This window comes from Lampetra fluviatilis, chromosome 32, assembly GCF_964198595.1.
Source record: "Lampetra fluviatilis chromosome 32, kcLamFluv1.1, whole genome shotgun sequence".
NCBI lineage: Eukaryota > Metazoa > Chordata > Hyperoartia > Petromyzontiformes > Petromyzontidae > Lampetra > Lampetra fluviatilis.
Window position 1 is genome coordinate 7,645,401 of NC_136306.1, and position 20,533 is coordinate 7,665,933.

Below are 20,533 nucleotides of genomic sequence, written 5' to 3' on the forward strand. Positions count from 1 at the left end.
AAAAAAGCAGCAACAAACAACCACCACACTGTGAAGTGGAATTCGTCGTCACGCACCGTGACCTTATATCAACGTCCAAACCAATTTCGTTTCACATTGCAATCACACATTTGTCTAAGACGTAATACGTCTTCAGACGTGGGGGGCAGATTCATACATTCATCGCGCGTAGTCACCGAAAGTTTGGCCAAACATGTGACCTCTTGCGACAGCATTCGCACAAACTGCTCTTGGCTGCCATACACGGAGGGGGGGGGGGGGGGCAACCAGCGCCATTCCTTTCAGGGTTGCAGCCCACTTTGAACGTCGGCCGCGAACCGAAGTGCGCAATTCGCTGGAGTTTGCGCATCAAGACGGGCGACGTCTCCCTCAATCGCTAGCTTATATCAAATAGACTTAATTTCGTTTTACTTTTTTACGTGCAGAGACAGACATAAGAAGGAGATGTAATGTCTTCTCGTCTGCTTTGTTACATTCTTAAAAAACGGCGGTAATGACCAATTTGTGCCATAGATGTTACTCAGACTTGCTTTGCGAGGTACTGCATTGCACGAGAGGAGTGTTATATTTTTTGCCAGAAGGTGGCAGACATTACTACGGAAAGAAATTCCAACAGTCTAAGAGCGAGCCAAGGAAAATGCACCAGCACCACCTAAACACGCAATAACAAGAATCCTACAAATGGATTCCGCTCTACCAATGGCCACCACGGCTATCTCTCTCTCTCTTACATTTTGCCCCGAGGAAGCTGCGAAAAAACAAGATAAAAATCTTAAATTCAACGCTGCAATTTTCCTGCACCAAAGTCGCTTATACGCAGGACAGAGACACTGTTTTAATGAAAGGGGGCTTGGCCGATGTAGCATCGTTGATAGGTACAGTTTGTTCCATAACGCGGCAGTTGCGTTCCTGAAGAGCACCATGTTATGAAAATATCGCGTTATAATAAATAATACACAATGGAGGGTAAAGCACAATCCGCGATAACACGTGAGGTGCGTACGCAGGCTGAACAAAGACTGAGGCGCGTGGGTAGCATCTAGAAGCATCCAGCAGCATCCCAGTGCCTTGTGTGATGCTACGCCGAGGCAGCCGTACAACCGCTTATTGCTACTCACGCGACGTCGTTCCGTACACTCAATAGCGTTATATCCAATTTGCGTGATGAAAACAAGACGCGTTATAGGAGAACAGATGGTAATCTGACTCTTCTGAAGAGACAATGTATGTCTAAACTGGCCCAGGGCCAGGGTTTGCTTGTAGTGAAGGCCTTGGGGCACTTCCCAACAGTCCGTGGGGACAATGGGTTGTGTAAAAACCTTTACTTTGATTTATGATGTGGAGAGAGAGGGCTATCGGATAGAGGAGGAGAGTTGGATGATGATGCCGAACAACACGCGGTGGTGACGTACCTATGGGACCCATTTTTGCCGTTATCAAAATTATGAAAAAATGTATAGGCTTTACCCTTTCCGGCAAAAATTCAGGAGGTGTTGAGATGCATCCTGTAGATAAAACTGCTTGACACGAGCTATTAATACCTTGCCTTTGCGCCGTTCGCCATTTAGCATTGTCCTCCGGTCTAACACCGGTGGCAGAGATAAGGCCATCAAAGGAGGCCCCGTCTGGTGTAGGCCAATCCGTTTCAAAGACGATGCGAAAATTGCGACCAAAGCACGGTCGCGTTTGCACATTGAACCACAAGCATGATGTGCGCGGTTCACGCAGACTTGCGCCCTTGCAACAACAGGCGTTGGAACACACCTTAAAAACCACCTCCCGTTACTATTGCCCGGGGAGAGGCCAATAGTCGCAATTCCTATCTTGTCGTTGCACTCATCGACGCGTGTCGTACGTACGTTGAGGATCTGCAGCTTGGGCCTGCCCTTCTCGTGGCGCGAGTTGCTGCGCACGTTCTTGCGCGACTGACGCTGCGTGGGCCGCCCCTTGTGGCCCCGCGCCGTCGCCGTCGTGGTGGCCGCGCCCTCGTTGCCGTCGCTCATCTCCTTGCCCGACTGCGGGTCCGACAGAGTGCTGCCGATGTCACCGGCGCAGCGTCGGAGGGATGGGGAGGGATTGAGAGGGATGGGGAGGGATGGGGAGAGATTGAGAGGGATGGAGAGGGAAGGAACGCAAGGCAGGAGGGCGTGCGTTCACGTGAATTTAAGCAAATCGTTTCTGGCAACAAAACTTTTTTTATTTTACCAGGCATGGCCCACAGCTATATAGCTTTTTTTCAGAAGCGACCTGGCCACAAATGATAGCTCAACGAAGTCGGCTTGCCGTGTACAAATGTATAGCAGCCAAACACTCTAAACGCGTGATGTTGATTCTAAATGTGGAGGGAAAAAACCGGAGGACCCGAAGAAATTATCCAGGTAACCACGGGGACAGAGACACGCAAACGCCACATATAGAGCAGGCGTCAGGGTCGGGATCGAACCCACGCCCTTCTGCGTACCAAGCGAGGTAGTTAACATCTCACCACCATAGCGCCCTAACTAATGCAAATTTTGTTGCCCCCTATCTGGAAAAATCTGACCGGTGCTCACTTTTAATATGCAACTTGGATGTCAACTTCCAATCAGATCACCCAGAGAGAGAGATCACATGACCAAGTTGTGTGTTCTGTTGACCAGTGTTTCTCAATTTCTAGTCCTCGAGGCTCCACACGACACAGCTTTATGGAGGATTACCAACCATCGCATGCATGCGGTGTGCTGTGGCTTAATTTGCTTACGCATACAAAAAATGACAGGAATAAACTGATGGTCACAAATACGTGGTGAGCGGGGAGGTTACGAGGAATGGAGTTGAGACACGTCCGAGACAAATTCTGTCTTCATCGGCCAGACAGAACTGCCAAAATGCCATTGCCATACCAAGCCGTCAAGAGTTTCACAAAGTAAATGCATTGCTGGTGACAAGCGCACAAGCAATGATGATTGCGGTAAAACTGCCCTTACTTTCATCAATGCCTTGAGGAGAAGGCAACCCACATTGCCAGAATGCCCAACACCAAATAGTTAATGTCATCAAACTGACCTCGTACGTAATATTTTTGGACAAATTAATTTGCTAATTGGCCGAGTCGACCCATTGGAGCGGGGGATGGAGGGGGGCAGGATGGGATCAGATGTCACTCACAGTCGCACGGATCGAAAGCGAAGCTCGGGTTGCCAAATTCACGGCTAGGGCGCTTGAGCCACCGTGCTGCCGCTCCCCCTCCCCCCCCACGTGCACACAAAGACAAAGATCTCCCGTATAGCCTTAACATAATCTTGGGGCAAGTGCTGTTAGCGAGCACCTTATGAAATGCTGGCACGGCACACGAGGAGGTGGGTGGCCAGCACCACGCCCGGCCGCCTTTGTCTCCCCAGTACTCATGTTTTACACACCGGTACTCATGTGAGGCTGAGTCGACCTAGGGGAGGCCCAGGACCGGTTCAGATAATCGTCACTGGTGTTAGCCTTGAGCGGGAATTTTACTTGGGTCACCAGGTTCATAGATAACCGCTACACTACCGCTCTCCACACACGCGCGCAAACACACACGCACAGGATTCATTCTCATTCGAAGATCAAATGTTCCCGCTGTGTCTGAAAGCGACACCGCATGGCAGCGGCATGTGGCAGCAGTCCTGAAATGACCCACGTGCTCCCACATCCAGGGATAAAAATCTTGCCAGGATTACGAGCGACGCGGGCAATTGACACCCCCCCCCCCCCCCAATGTCACCAGTCAAGTCACTCGCTCACTTAAGGTCAGTCAGTCGCCTCCTCCTCCTCATCACTCTCCTATTGTTACTGCCATGGTGACTGTTCCTATGAATCTCACTCACCGATTCATCCACCCATGATGACTTGGTCTACCAGGCTTACCACTTTTGTCTCATCCACGCTGTGTTCAACCACCACCGCACTTGCACGTCGCAACTACACATACACTCACCCACTCGTTCACCACGTCACAACTACACATACACTCACCCACTCGTTCACCACGTCACATGCACGTCACAACTACACATACACTCACCCACTCGTTCACCACGTCACAACTACACATACACTCACCCACTCGTTTACCACGTCACATGCACGTCACAACTACACATACACTCACCCACTCGTTCACCACGTCACATGCACGTCACAACTACACATACACTCACCCACTCGTTCACCACGTCACAACTACACATACACTCACCCACTCGTTCACTACGTCACATGCACGTCACAACTACACATACACTCACCCACTCGTTCACCACGTCACAACTACACATACACTCACCCACTCGTTCACCACGTCACAACTACACATACACTCACCCACTCGTTTACCACGTCACATGCACGTCACAACTACACATACACTCACCCACTCGTTCACCACGTCACAACTACACATACACTCACCCACTCGTTCACCACGTCACATGCACGTCGCAACTACACATACACTCACCCACTCGTTCACCACGTCACAACTACACATACACTCACCCACTCGTTTACCACGTCACATGCACGTCGCAACCACACATACACTCACCCACTCGTTCACCATGTCACATGCACGTCACAACTACACATACACTCACCCACTCGTTCACCACGTCACAACTACACATACACTCACACACTCGTTCACCACGTCACAACTACACATACACTCACCCACTCGTTCACCACGTCACATGCACGTCACAACTACACATACACTCACCCACTCGTTCACCACGTCACATGCACGTCACAACTACACATACACTCACCCACTCGTTCACCACGTCACATGCACGTCACAACTACACAAACACTCACCCACTCGTTCACCACGTCACAACTACACATACACTCACCCACTCGTTTACCATGTCACAACTACACATACACTCACCCACTCGTTCACCACGTCACATGCACGTCACAACTACACAAACACTCACCCACTCGTTCACCACGTCACAACTACACATACACTCACCCACTCGTTCACCACGTCACAACTACACATACACTCACCCACTCGTTCACCACGTCGCAACTACACATACACTCACCCACTCGTTCACCACGTCACAACTACACATACACTCACCCACTCGTTCACCACGTCACAACTACACATACACTCACCCACTCGTTCACCACGTCACAACTACACATACACTCACCCACTCGTTTACCACGTCACAACTACACATACACTCACCCACTCGTTCACCACGTCACAACTACACATACACTCACCCACTCGTTCACCACGTCACATGCACGTCACAACTACACATACACTCACCCACTCGTTCACCACGTCACATGCACGTCACAACTACACATACACTCACCCACTCGTTCACCACGTCACATGCACGTCACAACTACACAAACACTCACCCACTCGTTCACCACGTCACAACTACACATACACTCACCCACTCGTTTACCATGTCACAACTACACATACACTCACCCACTCGTTCACCACGTCACATGCACGTCACAACTACACAAACACTCACCCACTCGTTCACCACGTCACAACTACACATACACTCACCCACTCGTTCACCACGTCACAACTACACATACACTCACCCACTCGTTCACCACGTCACAACTACACATACACTCACCCACTCGTTCACCACGTCGCAACTACACATACACTCACCCACTCGTTCACCACGTCACAACTACACATACACTCACCCACTCGTTTACCACGTCACAACTACACATACACTCACCCACTCGTTCACCATGTCACAACTACACATACACTCACCCACTCGTTCACCACGTCACAACTACACAAACACTCACCCACTCGTTCACCACGTCATAACTACACAAACACTCACCCACTCGTTCACCACGTCACAACTACACATACACTCACCCACTCGTTCACCACGTCACAACTACACATACACTCACCCACTCGTTCACTACGTCACATGCACGTCACAACTACACATACACTCACCCACTCGTTCACCACGTCACAACTACACATACACTCACCCACTCGTTCACCACGTCACAACTACACATACACTCACCCACTCGTTTACCACGTCACATGCACGTCACAACTACACATACACTCACCCACTCGTTCACCACGTCACAACTACACATACACTCACCCACTCGTTCACCACGTCACAACTACACAAACACTCACCCACTCGTTCACCACGTCACAACTACACAAACACTCACCCACTCGTTCACCACGTCACAACTACACAAACACTCACCCACTCGTTCACCACGTCACAACTACACATACACTCACCCACTCGTTCACCACGTCACAACTACACATACACCCACCCACAAGTTCACAACACCTCTCTCTCTCTCCGCTTCTTCCCACAAACTGCTCGCCTTTGTAACTCCTTTCCAATCGTCCATTTTTCCCCAAAGTTCTTATAACCTTCTCAGATACATTACAACTTTAACAGCGCTCTTGTTTGTCGGTGGCCAACTGGGACCTTGGGCCTACGCGCTTGGCAACCGTGATGCAAAGTAAAACGAGCGCAGCCTTTCGAGCGGTTCGCTCTGCTGGCAACATCTCTGCGGGTTGCTCAATTACCCGAAACCACTTTGGCTAATGGGCGGCAGTAACACCGCTTTAATATTATTTTTCGCGACAAATTAACCGAGCTTGGCAAGGCCGCCGGTGTCGGCGAGAGCGCAACAAAGCACGCGGTGGACGGGCGGCACCATGCGCACGTGCGTGCCGCCGAATGCCTGCAGCCCCCCCCCCCATGCCCTCCTCCTTTTCGCACAGCAGCCTGGCAGCGGTTGCGCCAAACTCGAATTATTTTTCAAAAAGGAATTTCAAGGCTGTCTGGCAGACAGGGGAGAGGGCAGCAATGCATTCCTGGGTTCCGAGCGGTGGCCGCTGTGTGACACCCTGAAAAAAAGGGCTCGCTTTCTTTCATTTCATTCCGCTCGGGTAAAAAAAAAAACCCGTCACTTTTCACGAAGGCGTCTTACCCCTCCACCGACGAGAACATGTACGGAGTCTGATGGGCGACGTAGTCGGCATGTGTGTTCGCGCCAACGTACTGCGAAGAAAGCGTCCATTCAAGCGTTAAACACATCGGGGCGAGGTGCGCCGACTAGGCGCGTATGTAGCAGAAGTAACCGCACGCACGGTTCAAACCACCGCGTGACATCAAAGGCGCCCCCATCCGATGGACGTTGTTTTTGACGGGAAAACGCGATCGGCAGAAACTCCCCTTATGTAGAGGGTGGAGGTTAAGCCTCCCAATGTTGTTATCGAAGCATGGACCACGATTGGGTTTGATTGCTCTGCAATGTGCAATAGGAAGGGGGGAGTGGTGGCACAGTGATTAGGCCATTGTGCGATGAAACAGAGTTTAGTTTCTGGCCACGATTTATATCAGTGGCGAATGATATCCAAATTCTTCCCGTTCCCTCCGTTCACCGACACGGTGAAAGTGTAAGGCCAATCTACACCCCACGACCATCACGGCCTCAAGAGTAGATTGAGCTGTGCATTATCCATCATTCACGGAGAACTCCCGTTGTCGCCCAACGCAAGCAACAAATCCGCGGCGTTTAACACGGCCATCCGCGGTACCATTTGAAAAGTGCAGATAAAAAAACTTCAGCTTTACAATCGAGTCATCATCATCATCAGCACCACAACAATGACGACGACCACAGAGACAAACCCAGCTTCCACGTACCTCCAGCGACCCCTGATTGACCAACTGCGATTGAGCCTGGGCCATCACCGTCGTGGTGAACGAGGCCTGCGGCTGAGCCGGCACCGCCATCCGCTCGGTGCCGGGAGGCGGCACGGTGGAGGTGGCGACGACGGCGGCCGCGTTGGTGGCAGCGGCGGCGGCGTTGGCCGCGTGAACGGCGCCGTTCGCTTGCGCCGGCTGCTGCTGAGCCGGCTGCTGAGCCACCGGTTGCTGCGGTGTTGACGCCGGTGGCGGCGGCTGCGGCTGCTGCTGCGAGAAGGGCGCTTGTGTGCCGAAGTTCTGCGGCAGCTCCTGCCGCGGCAGGGGCACGGCCTCCGGGATGTGGCCGATGCCATTCTGCGTTGCGTGCAGTTGCTGCTGCTGTGGATGCTGTTGCTGTGATTGCTGTTGCTGCGGTTGCTGCTGCTGCAGTTGCTGCTGCTGCAGCTGCTGTGGCTGCAGTTGCGGCTGCAGTTGCTGCTGCTGCGGCTGCTGCTGCAGTTGCTGTTGCTGCGGCTGCTGCTGGAGTTGCTGTTGCTGCAGCTGCTGCGGCTGCAGTTGCTGCTGCTGCTGCTGCGGCTGCAGTTGCTGCTGCTGCTGTGGCTGCAGTTGCTGCTGCTGCTGTGGCTGCAGTTGCTGCTGCTGCTGTGGCTGCAGTTGCTGCTGCACATACACACCTGGCTGCGTTAGTGGTTGCTGCTGCTGCGTCATCGCCTGCTGGACGGCGGCCAAGGGTGGCTGAGGCTGCTGTGATTGCACCGACATGGGGGACATCGCATTAAACCCAGACGGGATCTGCGGCACAGGCATCTGCATCTGCACGGCAGGTGCTAGCGGCTGCTGCTGCTGCTGCGACGAATATTGCGCTGGTGCTTGCTGCACTGTGGTGGTATACGACAGCTGGCCCGGCGCGACGGAATACAGCTGTCCTACTGGCGGTGCTGCCGGTGCTGTGTGTTGCTGCTGCTGCGGCTGCGGCTGCTGCTGCTGCACACCAGCCTGGTAAAACGTGGCGCCGGGCAAGGTCATCGTGTTTGGCTGCAGCGGAGCTTGCGTCGCTGCCGCGTATTCCGCCTGCAAGGCAAGCGGTGGCACAGAGGTGTTTAGGCCGGGTTCTGCAACCAGGCGCGGGAAGGTCTGCATCGGCGGACAGGGCAGCGAAGGCAAAGCGGCGGCGGCGGCAGCGGCGGCGTAGGGCTGGCCGACGGCTCCTGCTGGCGGCACGGCACCCTGAGCCATCGGCACGCCGACAAGAAGGTACGGCACGCCGAGCGCATCGACGGCGCCTTGCAAGACGCCGGCGGTTGCGGGCGTCGCGGGCAGAGCATCGCCAGCGCAGGGGGCAATCGGCGCAGGGAGCTGGGGGGTGGGGGGAGCCACAAAGGGAAGATTCGGTGCGGAAGAGAGTGGGCGGGGGCGCAGAGAATGGAGCTCAAGTGAGCAAGTGGAGAGCGAACGGCAAATTCGTGCGAAGAAAAGCAATGCATTATTTATTTGAGTTAAATTTGTTAGTAAGTTGTTCAAGCATGAAGGTGTAAAGGAGTTATAATCAAGACCGCCGGTTCCGCCCACCGCTGCCTTTGCCTGCCCCCCAAAAGCACGAGAAAGGTTACAGAGGCCACAAAACAGGGAGAACGCATGTCCACGAGCGTACGTCAATGCAGTGTCTGTAAGCCAATCGTTTCCTGCTGGAAATTTGCGTGTTTTGTCATCGGTAACGTGGTAACAACGTCCCCTACGCACGCATTAAAAATAATTCTCCCGCACTGAATCCATGCGGAAGGGGACGCTTCCCATGGGTGTAAAATAAATCGAGAGAGCCTTTTTACTCCACTGCATCATCAGAAACGGCTGACGCTCTGGGCTTAAGACGCACAACCCCGCGAGCGAGAACCACCCATTCGCCCGCGGACGCTGGGGCTGCAGTAGCCGCCGTCCACTGCAAGCGTGCACACGTACGGCCCTTTTTGTTCACCCACTGCTGGAAGAGGGCCTTCCTTACGCCACGCGGGAGTCGCGGGCGTTACCCTGACGATACTTCGATGCCACGCTGGTCGGCGCGCGTTGGTAAGGACATGATGGGGGGGGAGGAGGAGGGGGGGGCATAGATTTGCAGCACAGCAGCAGTGGATTTTGCTGCACCGCGCCTTTTGCCGGCGACAGCGTGCCACAGTCCCGCTGACGCCGAGGACATCCTGCTCGTGCACGGTCACAGGGGTCGGGCAACCTGCGGCTGCCGGAGCCGCATGCGGCTCTTTAAGGACCGTCTTTCTTGGTTCTTTCGGTAAAGTCACGTAGAAGGAAAATAATGAAATAATAAAAATAAAACATAATAAAATAATTCTCACGACGTTTCGGCCACAACGCAAGCAGCCGTCTTCAGGTGGAGAACAGGTGTGTCAAGTAGACCGCTTCGTGACGTTATTTATGAAGGACGGCCGTCTCGTATTCACGTGCATTGGCGGCTCTTGAAAAAGTTTTTTTTAATCGCGTTCAAGAAAAATGGCACTTCTTGCTATTTTGGTTGCCCATCATCCTGTGCGTGGCGGTCGCACGTCCAAGCGACATCAAGGCTCAACTCTGCTTAGCTTCCGAGAATTGACGAGACCAGTCGCATTCTGGGCCATTTGGTCGTAGGCTCATTAAGAAGACTTAACGTAAGTAATGATTCTCCGCCACCAGAGAGTCTATAAATTATACCGATCTTGTGGTCGTGATAAAATTACAGAATACGTTTTTTTTTTTGCCGAGCTTGTTACCGTCTCATGTGTATTGGTTCGCTCACCGGGGCGTGCATCGTTTATCACCATCATCATCATTTATATATGATAGAGCGCCCTTCACGGCAAGGCACCCTCAGAACTCTCTCTTCGGCAATCATTGCGAGCCGTGATCAATCCACCGATGGGTAAAGGCCTCCCCCCCAAGCTGTCACAACCTCTCAGAGTTCTGTGTTGGAGCAATAAACATCGAGCTGATTTCACCTCTACATCTCCACAGAGGACATCCTCTTGGGTGCATTTTAGCCGGCCATCATCCCTTCTCTAGGCATGCCGTAACCCCCCCCCCCAAACACCACTAACTTTTCCCAAGGGTCAAAACGGTATCTCTAACTTTCTTTGCATGCGCGCCATTGCACGCGTCATACGTACCTTTGAATGCTCGCCAACTAAGTACGTAACTGGCTGGCAAGCGGGAAATACAGTGCTTAAAATAAACACATGGCGTGTGTCGATGGGCTCGGTAAACTGCCTTGATGCGTTTAGCAAAGCAACGGCAACATTTAGAAACCAGGATAACTCATTCACGGCGGAACCAACAACCGATGGAAGCAAGGCACCCGCCCAAATTGTCCACCCAGTCTCCACAAACACACAGGTTTGTGGCCGATTCCGCAAGCCGTGACGTCAAGTGGGCAAGTTGTATTTTTTTTACATTTTAAAGAGCATTCATTACGGGGGGGGGGGGCAGCGGCTTTGCTGAAACGCTTCCGATTCCATTACTCGCGCGAGTTGACGCGAGAGCTAAATAAAGCGTGACAGCGAGCAAACACTGACGGGGGGGGGGCGGTAGGGACGACACGACGGCGACGGCTTTCCTCGCCGGAGAGACGGCCGTGATTGCCGGGTAGCTTTATCACAGCCGCGAAACCTGGGCACAAGCGGCCAGTGTCGCGGAACTCACAAGCCGCACTCTCCCACCCTCACACCCCCTCAAGGCGTTTTAGAAAACGATCACAATTTTTGAGTGTCAAGGGTGGTTTTTTAATGTTTAGGAGGAGCCAATGTTTGAATACTGCCCCTCTCCTAAGCCGAGACAGAAAAACTGGTTTAGCCGGTGTGCAGAAAAAGGTTCCTGCACTTACTCATGGTCTAGTTACCTCTGTTAAAGCCATAATATGGGTCAGACATATTTTGGTTTTTTTCCAGGATGCCCCGATAAATTGCCGCGATTTGAGGGTGGGGGTCAGGTTGCACAATTTTCTCCCCATCGCGTCGGATGTAGCGGCCGCGAGCGCGAGCAAGGGGTCACGCGAAACCCGTCGCATGCAACGGGCAAACATCGCAATAAGAATCAATTTCTTACGCGCACAACTCATCGCGCATACGGACAGAGAAACAATTGATTGTATTTGATGAATCGATGCACCGTTACAAGTTCAGCATCTTCAAGGTAAGAGCTTTTCGTTTTTGGTGTTGTGTTCGCCCTGAGCAGGATATTGAACGTGATGATACCTGTTCCGCAAACATTTGTATCAACAATTAGCGATTTCATATTTTACGATTCAATTTGTGGAGCATTGAGACGCTCTTGCCGGCAGTTACCGTACATCACTTTCACCATCAACCATTCTCTATCCACTGCTGGCTAAAGGCCTCTCTCCAAGCCTTCAACATCTCCCGGGGGGCCATGGTATGTCTACAAATCGATCCGGCTTCTGCACACGAGCCGATTTCATCACTCCATCTTCGTGGTGCACGTCACTTGTTTGTGGAACGTATTTTATTTGTTTTCTTTCCTCCTACAACCGATAGCCCTTGCCAAACAGATTCAACAAATACTTCAACGCGGGCTCTTTTATTTGCACACGCGCTGTAAGATGCGATGTATAAAAGCTCCTGCGAAAACGACGATGAGAGAAGGATTACGATTGTTGGGTCCGATCGCCGCACGAGTTCAATTTCAACGTCGTGTCGTACACCCTCCTCCACCCGACCGACTGGCAGCCAAATAAATGAAGTTGTCACGGAATTAACAAACGCGCCAAGTTACTATAGTTTCGGCACACTGGTGTTAGAGTACTCCACGCAGATTTAAACGACTGGGTGCGGACGTTTAACCGCTGATTTACAACCGGCATCATCAGGCGGTTGCCAGAATTGTGAATATGTCCTATGGTGATGTCATCAACATTGCCATTAATGCGGGCCCCACACATCGGCATGTCACCGATGCGAAAATCTCACCCAAAAATCTAATAATTTGCGATTCATAATGCCGGTTGCGAAAGCAATAGAGGTGTTACAATTAAGGTTTCTTTGAGGGCTGTTTCAAGTTCCATGTAGACACAGTTCCCTCGCCCATGAAGCTGTCATTTGGGACACAATTCAATTCCGTGGTCTGTCCAATACACATCTATACAGACTCGCCTTTCCGTAAAATATAAAAAAAATAAAGGGGGAAAATTTAGTTTTTTCTTTGCTCGTTATATATTATTAACGTTATTTAATACTCACATTTCGTATGATACTCATTGTGCCCGGTGGCGGCACTTCATTTCGCGCGCGGTTTGCAATCTACTCTGCTCAGGTCGGTGCAAGCCGCTGGAGTCGTGACGGGTTCCTTTTGATCCTTTTGCTCAATGTCCCCCGGTACCGCTCCGCTGTAAATGTGCACCGATGCACTACTTTATTGAGGGCGACATTGGCCAGTAAAATGAAGATCGATCGATTGGTCGATTGACAACGCTAACTGTTCCTGGAATTCAAAGAAAAAGGTAACTGGGCCACGAGTGAGGGGTCATTTTCCTGCGCGCTGGATAGACCAGTTTTTTCTGTCTGGACCGAGAGGATTCACACTCTGGGGAGTCTGCAAACATGACCCCCCCTCCCTCCCTCCCTAAACAACATGAAACCCTCTACACTTGAGAACTGTGATCAGGTTCGACAAATGCATTGTGGGGGGAAGGGCTTTATGTTCTGAGCAGGAGACCAAGATGGACTCGAGGTTGCTCCGATGAAAATATATTGAAGAGGAAAGTCAGCAAAGGTAGGAGAAACACACTGCACAATATCAGCAGCTGACGGCCCATGTGTTTATATTTTATCTCATTATTCTTCTCAAGTTAAAATTATTATGAGATAAAATGTTCAAACGTGTGCGCATATCATGCAAGTGACATTCTTGCTAGGCACGGAGCACTGAACGACTCCTCTATTAAACTGTATTCTGACATACTCTTAGGTTTTTTCAGTAAAGTCACGTAGGTAAAAATAAGTAATAAAAATAATGGAAATAATAATAGAAATAAAATAATAAATCACGACGTTTCGGAGGCAACACAAGTCTCCGTCATCAGGTGGGACTGTCACAGCTAAATTTACTGTATCAAGTGTATTCTGACACACTCATGGAACAAGCGAAACAGAACAAATATGACGCAAGGCAACGCAAAACAAATAACGAATCAATTGTGAAATTAAGCCCCGACCGAGATCGATGACAATTCACGTTAAACGTGAACCTTGCTTTTAATAATTTTCAGTGCAATACCTGTAATCAAGTATCATCCGAAGGAGGACAAAGGCTCTTGCACTGAATGTGCACGTGTCCTTTGCCGCAGGTCTCTCTCACAAAAAAATCCTCGCCATCTCAAGTCCAATTTCATATATTTAAAGGGGGATTGATTGGGGGCCATGTCCGTCGTTCGAAGGGATGATGACCGCTGGTCGAGACGAACGATGGATTGGCTGCCCAAAGGATGAAACGCGCCCGAGGGTGAGGCTTCTACTGGCAGAGATGGAGCGACAACAGATTGACCGCTTGCTACAGCGCAGGAACACGAGCAGTGGAAAGCATTCATCCAGCGGTGGCGGAACCAATCGCGGCTGTTGATGATGACGACATCTCAATGAGCACTTGGGCCCAGTCATCATTAAAAGGCGACTACTCCGGCTACCGCTCATCGTTTCAACTGCCGCTCCCGGAAGGTGAAATCGAACCGGCGCGGTGACCGTTACAACACCCGGCAGTATGGATGGGCACACCGGGCGTACGCCCGCCTCTTCCCACACACAATCCCATGAACGTGCAAGGGAAGACCGAACAACTTCCAACAGTTCGCTCCAGTGGAGGGCTCCCCCGCCTGCCAGCAGCGGCGTGAGCAAGCGATTGCACGGCTGCATCGTCGCCTCTTTATGTTACGACTGCTACCGCTGCGTCTGTGCCGACACGGCAAAGCATCGCAGTGGTGTCCGCGCGCACGAGATTGGTTGCGGCCCTTTCTGCAGTCAGCGCTGGCATGCGGTGTCACACACCCCGTCGCGGCGGCAGCTGTCGCGTGAGCGTGTTGGCACAGGCCAAGCGGGTTCGCCGCGGCTAAGCTGACAACGGTGAAATTCAAGTCGCCGGGCATTCTCGGTAAATCTCGCAAAAAAAATGTCTTCGGGAGGGGGGCCTAAACGCGTCTTCCCACCGTCCCACCGACAATCGCTCGCGTTGATCCGCGATGCTTACACAGCGGCAGGGCAGGCGGTCACGGAAACAACAGGCTTTTGTAAGAAACTATTTTAACGATCATCACCCCGGCGGTATATATTTAAAAAATGCGTCAATACAATGAAGTGAGCATTGCTTTAATAGCTGCGGGAGCGATTGGGAGATGTGACGGGGCAGTAAACGGCGACATCCAACAATTTCGTGGCTACATCTCTGACAGTTTCCCTACATAAGCCACGAGAGAGAAGAAGAAAAGTATAAGGCAGCGACATCCGGTGCCGTCATGCAGGCGTGGGGCGGCGCTCATAAATAAAAAATGCCGGTGACAATCGGCGGTTAACGCAACTCGACAGGCAAGTGCTTGTCGTCCGCTTAGAGGGCGCATTGAAGCAAGGAGGCTGTGGAGGGAGGGAGGGGGCGGAAGTGCAGACACGGCACCAGAGGTGGAGATTCAGATGTGGGGGAGAGGTGGAGAGTCAGACATACGGTGGGAGGAATGGGGGAGTTACAAATGAGGATTGAGGGATGGATGTTTCTGCTGATGAGGGATGGATTTTCAGATGAGGAGGGATGGATGTTTCTGATGAGGGATGGATGTTTCTGATGATGAGGGATGGATGTCTCTGATGAGGGATGGATGTTTCTGATGAGGGATGGATGTTTCTGATGAGGGATGGATGTTCAGCTGATGAGGCATGGATGTTTCTGTTGAAGGATGGATGTTTAGCTGAGGGTGGATGGATGTTCAGAGGAGAGAGGATGGATGCTCAGAGGACAGTCACGCTGAAGGTGCAGCCGTGGCAAGCGACACAGACAAGCAGACAGAGCAGGCGCCGAATGCGCGAACCTCCGCTTGCAGCAGGGTCGGCACGCACAGGCACGCGAGTCACAAAGACAGACACAGACAGACAGACACGGGCCTGCACCTGCTGGGGCGGAGCCGGCTGTGCGGGGGCCTGGCTGGATGATGGCGGCGGCAGCGGCGCTTGCGTGGAGGTGGGGGCGGCGGTGGGCGCGTGGCTGCTCGTGCCGGGGACAGCGGCCTGCGGGAGAGCACCGGCGCGGCGCCGTCAGAAACCGAGACTCGCGGTGGGCAAGCCCAACGCGCGCGGACGCTTCTCAGCGAGCCCGCTCCTTCGTCTTAGTTTGCTACTCGCGTAAAATAAACGAGCGTTTCAAGGAACGGAGTGCTGCACCCGTAACGAATTGGCATGTTCTGTTTAGCTGACAAACGCTATTAAAATTGGCTGCGTCGGGTGACGGCGGGTTTAACGACACATTTATATTTGCGCGATCTAATCCAAAAGACCTATATTATGAACGGTTGTGGTTGTAAAATGTATTCACCTAACACCACCGTGCTTTCGAAAGATGCCAAGGGATACGTGTGTGTGTAGCTATTAGGTACGTGTGTGTGTGTGTGAGGGCGATTCTTTCAAATCTCTCAGTTGCATTAAGGGAACATAACGGCATTGTGCATTGTTGTTGCGTATGTTTTATCTTATCATGATTATTCACAAACAGGCACTTACCCGCGTGCTTGATTTTTTTGCATTTCCTATTTTTAACCCTAATCGTAAAACACAACACGAGACGGGTCTGAATGCCAAACGAATTCAGAAACCAATTACGAGTGCGCAAATATGCACGCACGACTTGGATAATCTAGAATGCGAGGTTTTCACGATGATAAATTATTAACAATACGTGTTAAGATGAAAAAAGAAAAAATCCAGGGTGGTCACGCACATTTGTAATTACAGTGCATCTCAATTCAAATATTTACCGATGCTTACAAAAATTAAGTGGAAGCGAATCGATTCCAGAATAGAAAGCGATAAAACTGTGACAATAAAACGGCCTCTGTGGCTTCTTTCGTAAACGTTTTTGTGGCGCGGTACGTGCCGCAGGAGAACTGAAGAATAAACAAAACCGGGTGAAGCCAATTATTATTTTGTTGTTCAAGTCAAAGCTACCGAAAAACAAAAAGCAATTCCGCGATTATAACAAATAAAGAAAAGCAACGCAAACCAAACCGAAAAAGGCAAACTCAAATCGCGAGCGTAAGGAAACAAAAAATGCGAAGAGGAATAAAAATGGTGTACCTGCACAGGGTACGGAGGAGTGTAGTAATAACCGCCAAACTACGAGGAACAAACGAGAACCAAACCAACCCATCAGACGAGACAGCCGGCACCGGCAAATTAACAGGAGAACCAGCGGCCAAAACCAGCGGCCAGAAAATCAGCAGCCAAAACCAGCAGCAGCCCATGGACAGAAGACAGAAACAATAGAAACCTCTCTCTCTCTCGTCACCGCTAATAGCTCGACACACCAATCTCAGGCCGACAAGATGCCGTGAATAATAAAAAAAAACGTCGCTCAGTTCGAGCCAACGGGATTGGATGAGAGGGCAGCTCTATTTATTTGTTATTTGTGCCGGTTGGGTAGGGCACGGACAGAATGTGTACCGTTCTGCAGAGCGGTGGGCAATTTGTAATTTGCACGTGCGGATTAATCGGCGTTGCCGGAGACTCGACACAGACTTGGGCACTTCTGGGAGGCGGGTGCCACAGTGGTACAGCGGTTTGCGCACCGTGCTGTGAACCCGATGACCCAAGCTCGTTTCCCTGGCCACAACTGGAGATCAGTGGTGGGGTGGTGGCTCCGTTCACCAATGTGCATCGACCAGCGTGGTACCAAGCACGGTCAACCAACCCACGATGACCGCCACAGTGTGTGTGGGGGGTGGGGGGGCCTTCATTTGGCAGTAGATTGACAAAAGACTGTAGGTCATGATTATTCCTCCGGGATACACGGTTAGGGTGATGGGCAGAATTCCTTGAGCCAACGCGATTGCGCCAGTCAACCGAGGCTTTTCCTTTCGACTCGTGGACACGTTTTATTTTACAGCCCGAGTCGAGCCAAGCGGTGGCACACCACACACAACGTATCCGGAAGGCGTTTTCACAACACAACCGCGTGCGCACGCATTGTTTTATAAGCCACGCCAATGCACAAAAAACGTTGCGTTTGTTTCGAATGCCAACCGCTCACCTGTTGGGACGAGCCAGGGGGTAGCTGGCTTGACTGAGCCGTCGGGCCAGCAGGCGGCATTTGATAATGCTGCGGTTGTTGCTGCAAAGGCTGCTGGGAAGTGGAGGTGGGTGGCAGCACTCCAGCAATCTGATAGATTAAAACAAAACATGACACATCTTAATAATAACAACAGCAATGGCTAAAATAGGTTTGCCTACACGTTTACATGCGCTGTACAATCTCCGTAAAGGGGGGAGGAGGGGTTATTTCTTCATAAAAATAAAACACGCATGATGCAATAAAATATTGGCATGATGATACTTTGTACAGGCTTGAGAGGCGCCAGTGTAGAATTTCGGTATACACCGTCGCAACATGTCAAGATAACACAAGGCGTGCTGCCAAGAAAACCGGTGTCAAGCAGCTATAAAAGAAAGTAAATAAATATCTAATGGCTGTATTTATTTTTAAATGTGCTACAGTCACCTCCACGAGCAACTGGTTATTAATGTCGTTCAGATGTCCTCACCCTCCGCCGATTCCCAGTGCCCACATGTCAAATGGAGAGAGAGCGTTTGCTTGCAATTGTTTCAACTTTAATCTCAACAGCCGCTTCCTGCGACAGGTACTCTGATCGCTCCAGCACAACAAGAGGGACCTTGTATTTCCACGGCACGCCTCGGCTTAACAAAACAAGCACGGTCTGTTCTCCTATAACGCGATGGTAGTGGCGTTCCTGAACACCGCGTTATGATAAATAATATATAATGTAAGGTAAAGCACAGGTCGCGATAACAGGCGAGATGCGTACACAGGCCGAACAAAGACTGAGGTAGCATCTAGAAGCATCCAGCAGCATCCCGCCTTGTGTGATACTATACCGAGGCAGCCGTAGACTGCTGATTCCTACCTCGCGCGACGGAGCTCCGTTCACTCAATCGCGTCATATCCCAATTGCATCCAGCGTTGAAAAAAAAAAATTGTGTTCCCTAATGCATTCATAACCTCATATCCAAATCGCGTTATGAAAACACGCGTTGTAGGAGACTGTTCTGCTTTCACGATAACTAGACAGCCAAACACTACGATATATTTATTTGCACTTAAAAAAACAGATGCGCCCCCCCCCCCCCCCCAATTTTTATGCCGATCTCGCCGTCACCGTCACATGGCGTGATCGAGCGTCCGTCCATTCAGACGTCTCACAAGAAGAAGAGCAAGCGCACCTCCAATGAGCACGTTCGGCTACGCACAGTGCGAAAGAAGTTGAACGTACATACACAACAATAGAGTGAGTGTGGCCAATGGAAGAGGATATGTTCGAGACGCTTTCAAGTGACCTCCGTTCTGCACAGTAGGCGGCGGGGGGGGGTCGGGGCAGAATTTATCCACCCGCACCTCCAAAAAGTGACGCTCGCCGATTTCATGACAGTCCGACCGGTGTTTTTAATTTCCAGAGCTGGAATTTAGACAAAAAAAGTGCAGAATCCGCCCCCCCCCCCCCCCCCATAATGCGATTGGTGCAAGCAGTCATCGGTAAACGGACCGAGACCATCTTTTCACCACACCTGAGAATTTGGTTTAAAATCACGGGTGGCCGAAATCTGGATTCGTGTGCCAGCTGTGCGCTCCGAACTCTGAGAGGCACCTCGTGGAAAGGTCATCAATACTTGGATGGGTAAGAATTCCCCTGCCAGACCGACATTCATAGGTCCCCCTCTCCACGTCATTCCATTATTTCAGGCCTCTTAAATTTTAAAGCGAAATGTTTCAAACGTTCGTTCGGATGTTTCACAGAGAGTTGGCGAACCGTGAAGAAGCGAGACCCCCGTTTCGAGTATGCGGGTAAAGACACCCAAATTCGGTACCGCCCACGGAATGTAATTACCGCACTTATCAAAAACCTCATCTGCTCGAGCTTTGGGAAGGGCCGTTCGGAGACTCGGACATCTGTCAAGAGAGCTTTATCGTTTTAAACCCCACGCAGCCACCCCGACCACCTTAACTAACCATCCGTCCATTACTATTTTCCACTAAATTAAACTTGAACGGCTTTTCTGCCGTTTGCACCACGCAAACATTTCCATTAACGGTGCCACGTTTGACCCCCCACGCCCCGTGCCGCCAGGTCGAGTGTCAAGGTCTGACGCACGGGCGTGCAGACGCGTGTAAACGCACACAAAGACGAACATCCTCATTTCGCTCCATCAGCTGGGAGCTTCCCAAGTCAACTAAATTGAGTTCGGAAAATAATATACGGTGGTGGTGTGTCTATAAAAATACTTAATAGAGAGAGAGACACACACTCAGATGCAGAAGAGCCTGAAGCAACGTGGATTACCGGAAGCAGAAATCCTGTGGGAACAGCGACAGAGAGAGGGTGACCCTTCCATTAAAATTAACTGAGAATTCTTACAGAATACCTTGGTTGCTGGAGTGGAGAGCGGTGGGGAGTAGAGGGAGACGAGGGGGGAAAGGTAGTAGGGCTGCATGATGTGCAGCAGAGTGAGATGGGTTGGCAAGAAGGAGGTGAG

General features: G+C 51.2%; 1 protein-coding gene across 13 annotated transcripts in view; it reads right to left on the reverse strand.

Annotated features, from left to right (window-relative positions):
• The window catches only part of LOC144943697 (uncharacterized), a 127,990-nt gene that overhangs the window by 20,429 nt on the left and 87,028 nt on the right, over positions 1 to 20,533 (reverse strand). For 10 of the 13 annotated variants that reach the window (XM_078871446.1, XM_078871440.1, XM_078871447.1 and 7 more), the window contains exons 11-16: positions 18,018 to 18,146; positions 17,066 to 17,104; positions 15,887 to 16,003; positions 7,743 to 9,101; positions 7,024 to 7,094; positions 1,860 to 2,034 (exon numbers count right to left, since the gene is read on the reverse strand). In XM_078871446.1, the coding sequence (XP_078727572.1) occupies positions 1,860 to 2,034; positions 7,024 to 7,094; positions 7,743 to 9,101; positions 15,887 to 16,003; positions 17,066 to 17,104; positions 18,018 to 18,146 (1,890 nt within the window). The remainder of the gene's footprint in view (positions 1 to 1,859; positions 2,035 to 7,023; positions 7,095 to 7,742; positions 9,102 to 15,886; positions 16,004 to 17,065; positions 17,105 to 18,017; positions 18,147 to 20,533) is intronic. The other 3 variants (XM_078871441.1, XM_078871452.1, XM_078871442.1) reach the window with 3 other exon arrangements.